We start from the raw sequence: 11,038 nt of genomic DNA, 5'->3' as shown, positions 1-11,038 counted from the left end.
GTGCGTCGTGGTTTGATAATAAATATTTATTGATGGATGCAGGTGTCATCAGATCAGTGCCACAGCTACAAAATATACCCTGAGCAGCTTATTAATTTTATAAATGGAAAAAAGGTAAAGACAGTGTTGGTTTTTTAAAAAGTCACAATTTTATAAAAAATGGTTTCTTACATTCAGCTGGGAACCATTTCACTCTCATACATACACCCACACACCCCACTCACCCCCCACTCACCTTATATCAGATTGCAAAAGTGTTAACTATAATATAAGAATATTATGACTAGTTAAAAGACAGCAAATACCACAAGGTACAAGTTCAAGTATTAGTGTAACAGGTATCTGCGTAACAAACATCCTTAGAAACAATTTGTCACAGGTTTGGCTGATTGCTCTCAAAGCTTACAAGTTATCTCAGTTAAAATGTGTTCGCTGGTGAGCACATTTCAATACTTAGCAGGGGAAAGAAGCTTTTAAAAGGAAATCAGAATTCAACCTGATGGTTTCTATCCTTCACACAGTAGATGCAGACCATACTGAAGCACTAGATGAAGAAGTAACGGGTAAGTACCAATCAGTCGTGTGGGGAGAAAGCCCCAGGCCAGCACGTCGCACCCAAACCATCTCCTGTGCATCCTTGGCCACTAGTGTTTGAGAAGAGGCGACCATAACTTTCTTATTCTGAAGTAGTTCAGGCTTTCTGAATGGCGAATGTTTTAAGAGGATGGTGACAGTATTGACACATGAAGATACTTCAGAAACACACAAAAACTGCCCAGCTACCTAGGGTCCTAAAACAGTTGGCAGAATTCTGTAGATTCATTGAGCTACAATTTGTAACCCTCACTATAAGCTAGATTGTTTTAATTCTAGACATTAGAGATTCTTAACAATTTAGAATTAAGAAACCCTATCCCTAAATTTAGCAGTGTAATTCCCTTCTGCTGCTACAAGTTCTAGGTAATACCTAGAAACAGAACCCACGTTTTGGAGACAATCTATACATTGGTTTTTTCTCCCTTTGTCTTCAAGGCAAAAGAAAGAAATCTATTCTGTGTTCCAGTTATCCTCACAAGAAACTGCTAAATGCCTCATTAAGTTTGCTGGATCATTACAGTGTTTAAAAAAAAACTGAGCATCTCCCTAATCAGTGCCGTTCCCAGTATGAAAAGTTAATTTACAAAAATGTAAATACTCATAACCTAATCCAGCTGTAGTTTCTGCTTTGGCGTCAGAGGTTGAAGGATATCTTAAAGATCAAAAAAAACTAAAACCTGAAAGCCTCAAAATAAGCGAGATTCACCTTACCTCTTCAGAAGGAAAAGGGCCTGACCACACAAGTATTACATATGCAAAGGAAGTCCAAACACATGACCGGCATCTGCTGTGAAGTCACTTCCTTTTTTTCTCCCAAATCTTCACAAAAACTGCAGTGATTTGAGGTCAAATCTATAAAAATATTCTGCACACGGAAGTCAGAGCGCTCGGGACGCGGTCCTGAACTAGCACTCGGTTTCCTTGCTGTTAATGCGGTTCTGATGCTGCAGCTTAAAGGACGAGGCCTTTTCGCTTCTGGTGACCGGATGGTCCGTGAGGTCCTCGAACGACTTGGCGGCTGCGCTGCTATTTGGGAAGGGGTCCTTCTCGAAGCCATCCTCGTCGGCGTGCGAATCCGTGCTGGGGTCCTCCTGGATGGTGTCCATCCGCTGGTGGTCCAGCTTTGGGGCCACAGGCACCAAAGGCGCGGGGGGCACCGCAGGGGCAGACTGCGGGGGCTGCAGGCGGCCCGGGGTCGGGGGCGCGGGAAAGGGCTTGATGATGCGAACCGACGCGGAATCCATGCTGCTCAGCATCTCGACGTTCTGGAAAGACACCGAGTAGGTGCACCCCAGGTCCCACAGTCCCAGCCTCACCCGGCAGATGGCCGCGCCCATCGGCACCCTGATCCCCACGCTGGGGAAGGCACCCCAAGAAGCGACTCGAGCGGTTAGTGTTCAAGTCCTGACACGCCGCCGTTTGAAGACCCAAAGGAGACTCACGAGAAACAACGCTGTCAGGATCCGAAGACAGGAAAAGCTCTCTCAGTGTTAAACTAAGCCCGTGCTGAACAGCTGACCACTCAGGGCTGACCATCCAAGCGACTAGCAAACGTTCACCGTCACTGTCATGAGAACTGACCTTAGCATCCAACCTAGATCCCTCCTGCTACCCCAGGACCTTCCTGCCAGAGACGGCGCCGCTGGAAAGGCTGGTGGCTCTTGCTGGGGAGGCCAGTGAAGGTCTCTGCTTAGCAGACCTCAAAATACAACCGAGAACGACTCGTGAGAGATACTTACACTGGGGTGGAACAGAGACAGCGATTCAAACTGCTTGTCCAGTTTCTTATCCTAGAAAGAAGAGCAGAGCAGCGTCACTCCTGCGAACAGCTCCGTTCAGCGCCCCTTCCTCATGAGCCCCTCCTACTGTCCGGGGAAGAACTAACTCAGAGCTGGAGGTGTACAAAGTGGAAGCAGGTCGCGCAGAGGAGGAGGAACTTTGCAGCCACGCTTTAAGGGTTCTGCCCAAGTGTTTGCTCTGCACGTCAAAGAAATGTGTTTTTTGGCGTTAAGTAAGGAAACAGGCAAGGTTTAAGCGCTGGTGTCTGAGGCCCCGCCCCGGGTAGGAACGAGGGCGGCTCCGTGCGGCCAGCGCTGGCCTCGCAGCGACCCAGCCCACCAGAGCCTCGTCACTCCTCCTGGCCGTGTCCAGGGTCGCTGTGGCCCCAGCTCTTGGCGGCGCCAGGCCTCGAGTCCTGACACACACCCTGCAGAAGGCTGGACACGTGGTCCGCCCTCCGCCCTCGGTCCCTGCCCAGGGCCTGGCTTCCAGCCTGGCTGCCCTGAACGGCCGCTGAGGTCAGAGACAAGCCACTGCCCGCCCTCCCGTCGGCAGCCCTGCGCAGAAATTGAGCATCAGGCCTCTCGGTCCACAGTCGTAACTCGCCGTAAACCACGCAGGTCTGACTCTCGGGTAAAAGTGACCATAATGGACGGCACCGTCGCCCATCTGTCAAAGCCTCCACTGCGTCCCCTTTAACATCGCTCCGCTTTCGCAGGGCTCCTCCTGGCGTCCGGCAGGCTCACCGCCCGAGAGAAGAGCCGTTCAGTGAGAGCGCGCAGCCGAGGGAAGGCACGGGGCCATGAAGACCGGAGAGCTCGCCGGGCCGGAGCATCCCACGTGCTCGCGGGAGGGCCCCGCGCAGGGGTTTCAGGGCACAGGCCTGGAAGCCTGGCTCTGACGTCCTCATCTACACAGCAGACAAATCCTCCTTTTCCCACAGAAGCAAGGAGAACGGATCTATAAGAAAATTTCTGGAGAAAGAAATTTTCGGGAAAACAGGACCAGGCCGCCCAGCGAAGCCTCTCGAGCCCCTGAAGCCCTCCCCGTGACAGCACAGGGATAAAATCGTGTTTCTGTGGCCAGCAGAAGGGTCTGACTTAGGCGAGTCAAGCTGCCCGTAGGTCTTTCCTACCCACTCAGCATCCGTTTCAAAATCAAACTTCATAAAGTGCCTGGAGTTTCTCAAAGCCCTATTCAACTGTTAACTGTTCCTCATTTTGAACAATAAAGAAGACGGCTCCCTCTCCTCATGTGGAAGCATCTGAGCGAGCACCCCAGACGACGCTGCCAAGACTGCAGACCTGATGGGGCAGCATGTCTGGAATGCTGCTGTTTGGCATCTGCTCTGCCACAGCAAAGTCAGCCTGGGCGCGCTCGTTTAGAAGCTTCACTCCTCAGAGGTCCTGGACAAGCCCAGTTAACCAGTCTCCTGTGCTTAGAAGTATAAAACTCAGAAATTATACATGAGAGCGAAACATCCGTGCACAAAATACGTAATTTTTTTTAGAGACCATTAGTTAATCTTTTTACAAAAAATGCTTTCCCAGGGATAGCACCAAAAATGTCATTGGAAACAGCAGGTCAGATTTTTCTAAGAAGAAATTTTTATCTTTTCCGAAGATAACATGGTTCGAGTTGCTCAAAATTTTAATAAAATGTTTCATTACTTAAAAACTGGTGACTTACCACACAATGGACCAGAATGCTGAAAGGAATCCAAAATATCAAGGAGAAAACCAGGACGGAGCCTACGATGTTGTCTGCTAAAAACTTCCCTGTGAACAATTCCAAACAGTGAATGTCTTGACCAAGTACTTTAGAAATTGAAAATGCAACGTTCTTAGAGTACTATCACGTGTCAAACGGCACAGACTGCTGGCGGGATATAACAACTGGGCTGGTACCGAGAAGCGTTTCTGTGCCATCTGCTCTACACCCAGCTGTCCCCCCACACACGGGAGCTCTCCCCAGAATGGACCCATGTGCTTGTGGAGAACAGATCACATCACAGGAGGGCCCACACAGTCCCCGGAGGGACAGTGCAGGAGACTCATCCTGGAGGAGGCTCCTACTAGGAACAATGCTTGCGAGGACAACGCTGATGCTGTCTGGGTACTATTGTTTTTGTGACTAAACCCTAACTTATGAGCCCTAGAGGACACAGTGCATCCTTGCTTCTGCAAAGTCTGAGGCCCACTTTTAAATAAATGACTCTTATATCAAGCAGGATTCAGCTTTGCAATCTATAGGACTGAAGGACACTTACGCTGTCACATGTTCATTTTTTAGTAAAGAAGCCAGTATTTTTACTTCCCTTGTTTTAAAATTTGTGCATCCATGCTACACAGGGGCAGACCTATAATGTGTCCACTTTGTTTTAGCCAACGAAGTCGTTTCAGAACAAAAGTGGTAACTATTTCCATCTTCTATTGCACGATTAGGGCCTATCAGTCTGAAACCACACTTTTCTAACGTCATCAGTGAAATCAGCTCAGTTCCAAGCAACCACCCACCTGGGGAAACCACGTACCGAAAGTATTGATGCTCAGCTTGTCAATGAACTCCCAGAACCGCTCGATGACATCCTGCACTCGCTTCTCACATCTGCCCTGTGAACAGAAAGCACCCGCCATTACCCCAGCGGCCATGCATTTAGAAGGAACAGGGCTGCCTTCAAGTCAAACACATAATTAACACGAAAAGGGCTCCACTGAAACCAAACGGCCCGGAGAGCCATCTCTGACACACTGGAATGGGTACCTAAGAAGGTAGCATTCTCTGTCACTGACACTCCACACTCAGTCCATTTTTATAAGTGGATTTAGAATTACCAGAAGACAAAACTCAAGAAAACCAGTTTGTTAAAGATGGGCCAATTCCAGTAAGGACTGCACTGATCTCACACACACACTGCCAGAGAAGCCTCTCGAGCCCTGAAGCCCTCCCCGTGACAGTGCAGGGATAAAACCGTGTTTCTGTGGACAGCAGAAGGGTCTGACTTAGGCGAGTCAAGCTGCCCGTAGGTCTTTCCTGCCCACTCGGCACCCATTTCAAAATCAGAGCTTGCAATCCTGCAGAATTAGTGACTTTTATAATTAGCCCAGAAAACCAAGTAAGTAGGACTCCCTGCCTCAAACTCAGCTTTACCACAAAGTCCCCCAGGTCCTGCCCAGTCTCCTGAGAGCACCTGGTCCTCCGAGGTCACACGCACAGTACGTAACTAGACTCTCACACAACGACAACGGATAGACATGTGAGCATCTGTGCTCTGATTCCCTTCCATTTGCAAAACCCAGCATTTACAAAATAAAAACTTCACATCTGGCTGTTAGAGAAAAAGCTGCAGATAAATAAATACTCACATTCATGTCACAAAATCCTACTGTACAGGGCTTTCCCTTCCTCAAAAATAAGTTCTTCTGTTCGGCGTCGACATAGGGCAGGCAGCGGCCCGAGGGGTCCCTGCAGCACACCTTGCACGAGTTGTCGGTTTCTGAAACAGCAGAGCCTCTTAGACACGCGCTCTCCTCCTGCCTGTCCCCCTCCTACCCCGCTCCCGCAGGGAAGGAATCGCACTCATTTTTTATTCCAACAGCGAATATGATCCTGGTTTCACACCCCTCCCCTCCCCTCCCCCTGCCAAGGAGTAACTCCTGAGTTCAGGCTCCTCAGCCCTCAGACAGGTAAAGCAAAAGGTAAAAACGATTTACACAGAAAAGTTTCCTTTAAGAGATTAAAAGGCAGATTCTCTCTACTTCAAACCCTTCATAATGCTAAATGATTCCCTTCGTCCCAGCGTTATTACGCTGCGGCTTTCAATCCTTGGCTTCTCAGTTTCCAGCACACTCTGGAAAGCCAAGGCTCCAGCGAGAGCCAAGCCACTGTGACAGAACTGCCAGCCTCGGGGGCAGATCTGAGTGACCCACCAGCGACAGGAGCACCGCGGCCTAAGCACGACCTCTCCCCTCCATGGACACCACCCTCCGACAGCACATGGGGTATTTGGCACACGTACAAACGGCAGGAATGTCCAAAAGGTCAACAGGCCGTATAACTCAGGACAATCTTTACTTGACCTCTTAGGAAAAACTGAAATCAGCCAGAACACAAAAACAAGCAAAACCACTTTAAAGGGAAAACAAAACCCTTCTCCTCATTCATTCACGTATCAGCATTTCCTGGGCACTTACTATGCGTGCTTCCAGGGCACCCCAAGCCTCTTGCCGCTCACTGAATAAATCATCTGACGTTGACTGTGTGTTACCTTTATTTACATGTTATTCCACCTGGAAGAGCCGCGTGCTCCACTGTGTGGATGCTAAGTGCCCATCCCAGGGGTTCTGACTTCTGGGATTTTTGTTGTGAAAGCAGCAGAACTCTCTCCGATGGAGGGCGGGGAGCTCAGAGCCCAGCCAGTCCCTCAGGCCCTTCCTCAGACCCAAGGGTTCCAAAAACAGTGTGGAAATCTGAGGACAAGGGTCCCAGAGGCCGTGGCTGAGAGGTCCCTGCCCCAGGCGTCTGGCAGGGAGCGGCGGCGGCTGGCCCAGCAGACGTCCCGACAGAGGGGGGACCCGGGCCTGGGCCGCACCGGGTGGGTCCTGGGCCACACCAGAGCTCGAGGCCAGCGGGAGGAGGAGTGAGGACAGACCTCCAGCCACCCGCCCTTCCGCAGTCCCCTCTGGCCTCGCCGCCGAGTGGCCTCACGGTCTGAAAACACAGCCACGAGGGAGATGGACAGGACGGCTTCCGGAGACGACCGTGGAAGGAGCGGGACCCAGAGGCAGCGGTCCGTCTGCGCACACCACCCGCTGCTCCTGCCCTCGCCCCGCTGCAAGGATGGGCAGGGCCACGTGCTCACCGTTACACGCGCAGGACTCCAGCCTCTGCTCCCGCTCGCAGAAGGGCACACACTTGCCGTCTTTACACTTGCCGAGATCCAAGCACACCGTGTCGTCGGCAGCATCGCCAGGAGGGGGGCACTCACTGCTGTTACCTGCAGCACACAAAGGGCACACGGGCCGCCCTGAGTCACGCGGCCCAGTTCCACGGGGCGGCCCGTGTCCCGGCAGCCGGGGAGCACCGAGGCCTGGCCATGCCGGGCACCAAGCTGCCCACTCCTCCCAGCGTCTACCCGGCTCCCATGGCCTCGCCTCCGTCACTACTTACACATGCCAAGCATTCTGCTTTTACCTTTATACTGTGAAACATAACATACATACAAAAGAATGTATATACAAAAGAGATCTCTACTACTAGCACCAATAAAAGACACCTGTGTGCCCTCCCTTGACTAAGACGCAAACTCCCTAGGAAGGCACACGACCATCCCCAAGCCACACGCCCACTCCAACGGCCACCCTTCAATGTACTCCATTTCTCTCTCACCTCAGAACCTGACTGTATGCGCTCAGTACCCACAAGGTTCTTGTCTCCAGTCTCTGAGAGGACTGGCTGCTTCTCACCCTTCAGATTTTCTCTCCAAGACCTCCTTGCTCAGCCTTTCTCAGCCATCCCCGAGGACCCTGCCTAAGCTGGTGGCCCCTCACCCCCGCCATGCTCTGTCACTCCACGGGCTCCTGCCCTTCACAGCACGTGTTTTACAATTTACATCTATTCGATTACCTGTGGTTATTTTCTGTTTCTTACCACCAGACTGGTAAGCTCCATGAGAGCAGAGCCCCAAACTATTAATGAATCAGTGATGTCCAATCCCTGTCACACTGTAGGTAAGCCACAGGTATTTCTTAAATGAATCAATGATTCGTAAGGACAAAGAGAAGCCAACCAAGGATGTTAAATTCGAGAGAAAGGGTGGAACGAATGACTCATTCTGGAAAATGAGAAGCACGAGCAGTTGAAAGCCAACACTAAAAGGGAAGGGAAAGACCACAGGCCTGGCCTCTCAGCTGAGGAATGGAACCAGTCAAAAGATTCGGACTCAAAGGGCTGTGAACTTAAAGGAATCTGCCCTATTTCCTACAAAAGCAGCCTTTCATTAACTACCTAACACATATGAGACACTTGCTTAGGCTGCTACCTCTGCCTCTGGTTTTATAAAACCCGTTACGGGTGCTGGGCATTCAGAGTGCCAACAAGACTGTCTTATAGCAAACTCACTGCCACTGGAAGCAAACTCTGGAAAAAGTACAGCAAGTTCAGGGGAGGTTTATGTTCTGTACTGTCACCATATTTTTAGTATGTTATGCTGCCCTCAGCAGAGACATAAAAAATGCTTCAGAATATTTGTTGAACATCTGTTCTTAAAAGATTAAAATCAGAGTATAAAAAGACAGGAAAATAATTAAAAACATATAGCATCACCTATTTAACATGGTACTCCGAGTGGAGCATGCATGCAGATCTGCCAGTGGATGCTGCAACAGAGGGCTGGGCCCTGCCCCGAGCTACCAGTTGCAGGAGGCCCGGGGAGGGGACCAAGCATTTCCATTTCTAACAAGAGCCCAGGTGATGCTGCTGCTGCTACTTTGTATAAAATACCAAGGGAACAAAAGGCTGTTTGAAAAGGAATATCTTTTTTTCAAATTGTTTTACTTACACTTATTTAAAGAAAACATCTTTCTATTATTACAATAAAGACAAACACTGAGCACAGCTAGAAAGTGGTTTTGGGGGGGTTTTTGGGGGGTTTTTTGCGCTACGCGGGCCTCTCACTGTTGTGGCCTCTCCCGTTGCGGAGCACAGGCTCTGGACGCGCAGGCTCAGCGGCCATGGCTCACGGGCCCAGCCGCTCCGCGGCATGTGGGATCTTCCCAGACCGGGGCACGAACCCGTGTCCCCTGCATCGCAGGCGGACTGTCAACCGCCGCGCCACCAGGGAAGCTCCTAGAAAGTGTTTTTTAAAGACTAATTGAGATATTCAGGCTCTTGACATTTGCCAAACTAATGTGATGCCGACAGATCTCAGAATGTAAGAATCACGTGTAACATCTCATAAAATGCACGTGTAAAAGCCGAGGGAAAAATCAAAACGAGGTAAAACCTCGCATCCACTAGGATGGCTACAATCAAAAAGACGGGAATTCCCTGATGGTCCAGTGGTTGGGACTCCACGCTTCCACTGCAGAGGGCACGGGTTCGATCCCTGGGTTGGGGAACTGAGATCCCACATGCCGTGTGGTGTGGCCAAAAAATAAAAAAAGACAATAAGAAGTATTAGTGAGGATGTGGAGAAACTGGAACCTTCACACATGCTGGTGGGAACGTAAAATGGGCAGCCACTTGGAAAACAGCCTGGCAGTTCTTCAAAGGATTAAACAGTTACCGCATGACCCAGCAATTCAACAAAAGGATATATATATAGGAGAAATAAAAACATAAGTCCACACAAAAACTTGCACACAGGGACTTCCCTGGTGGCACAGTGGTCAAGTATCTGCCTGCCAGTGCAGGGGACACGGGTTCGAGCCCTGGTCCGGGAGGATTCCACATGCCGCAGAGCAACTAAGCCCATGCGTCGCAACTACTGAGCCTGCGCTCCAGAGCCCGCGAGCCACAACTACTGAGCGCACGTGTCACAACTACTGAAGCCTGTGCACCTAGAGCCTGTGCTCTGCAATGAGAAGCCACCACAACGAGAAGCCCGCGCACCACAACGAAGAGTAGCCCCCGCTCACCACAACTAGAGAAAGCCCGCGCACAACAAAGACCCAATGCAGCCAAAACTTTAATTAATTAATTAAAAATTGGGTGGGTTCATTAAAAAAAAAAACTTGCACACAAATCTGCATAGTATCATTATTCATAGCAGCCAAAAAGCAGCAACAATCCAAAATTCATCAATTGATGAATGAATAAAAAATGTGATATATCCATACAATGGAATATTATTCAGCAATTAAAATAAATGAAGGACTGATTCATGCTACAACATGGATAAACCTTGAAAACATTATTCTGAGGGAAAGAAGCCCACATATTGTATGATTCCATTTATATGAAACATCCAGATTAGGCAAATCCATAGAGACAGAAAGTAGATGAGTGGCTCTCTGGAGCTGGGATGAAGAGGGGACTCGAAATGGGGGCTGAAGGATGCGGATTTCTTTTTCAGGTGATGAAAACGGACTGGTAGGTGGATGCACAAATGTGAGTATACTAGAAACCACTGAACTTACACTTTAAATGGGCAGGTGGTATTATATGTTAATTGTATCTCAATAAAGCTGCTACAAAAATCAAACCAAGCAACCAAAGGGCACAGAAATTAGAAAAATGCAAGATGGGATAGATACACCAGACAAACAGGCACAAGAACAACAAACAGGCAGCAGACTGAATACTAACACGTTAAAACAGTATATGTGTAACGGATTCACTTTGCTATACACCTGTAACTAACACAACACTGTAAGTCAACTATACTCCAATACAAATTAAAAAAAAAAATTTTTAAAGAAATCACAAGGGTCAAAAAGGAGCATTACATACCGATGAAGGAATAGCAGATCAAGAAGATGTAGAGAATATGTCCAATCATGTACCTAATAATATAGCTTGGGGATTTTTTAAAGGAACAACTAACTACAGGTACTAAGAACTACAGGTAATATTGATAATCAATACAATCTCAAACTTAGCTCCAGATAAAGTCCTAAATGTGAAAGGTAAAATTATGAAGCTACAGAAGCAGCTGTGGAAA

At 49.0% G+C, this 11,038-nt stretch overlaps 1 protein-coding gene and 1 long non-coding RNA gene across 7 annotated transcripts in view; both read right to left on the bottom strand.

The window, feature by feature from the left end:
• The window catches only part of LOC137205491 (uncharacterized), a 77,590-nt gene that overhangs the window by 18,087 nt on the left and 48,465 nt on the right, over window positions 1-11,038 (bottom strand). The gene's annotated exons all lie outside the window — the stretch shown is intronic.
• The window catches only part of ADAM17 (ADAM metallopeptidase domain 17), a 52,136-nt gene continuing 41,105 nt past the window's right edge, over window positions 8-11,038 (bottom strand). For all 6 annotated transcript variants that reach the window (XM_067703727.1, XM_067703730.1, XM_067703728.1 and 3 more), the window contains 6 exons: window positions 7,238-7,372; window positions 5,742-5,872; window positions 4,910-4,988; window positions 4,066-4,154; window positions 2,337-2,387; window positions 8-1,862 (listed from right to left, as the gene is read on the bottom strand). In XM_067703727.1, coding sequence (XP_067559828.1) covers window positions 1,503-1,862; window positions 2,337-2,387; window positions 4,066-4,154; window positions 4,910-4,988; window positions 5,742-5,872; window positions 7,238-7,372 — 845 coding nt within the window. In that variant the 3' untranslated portion in view covers window positions 8-1,502. The remainder of the gene's footprint in view (window positions 1,863-2,336; window positions 2,388-4,065; window positions 4,155-4,909; window positions 4,989-5,741; window positions 5,873-7,237; window positions 7,373-11,038) is intronic.

The sequence above is a fragment of the Pseudorca crassidens genome, chromosome 14 (assembly GCF_039906515.1).
Source record: "Pseudorca crassidens isolate mPseCra1 chromosome 14, mPseCra1.hap1, whole genome shotgun sequence".
NCBI lineage: Eukaryota > Metazoa > Chordata > Mammalia > Artiodactyla > Delphinidae > Pseudorca > Pseudorca crassidens.
The sequence above is the reverse complement of the archived record's forward strand: the minus strand, read 5'-3'. Positions and strand labels throughout refer to the sequence as shown.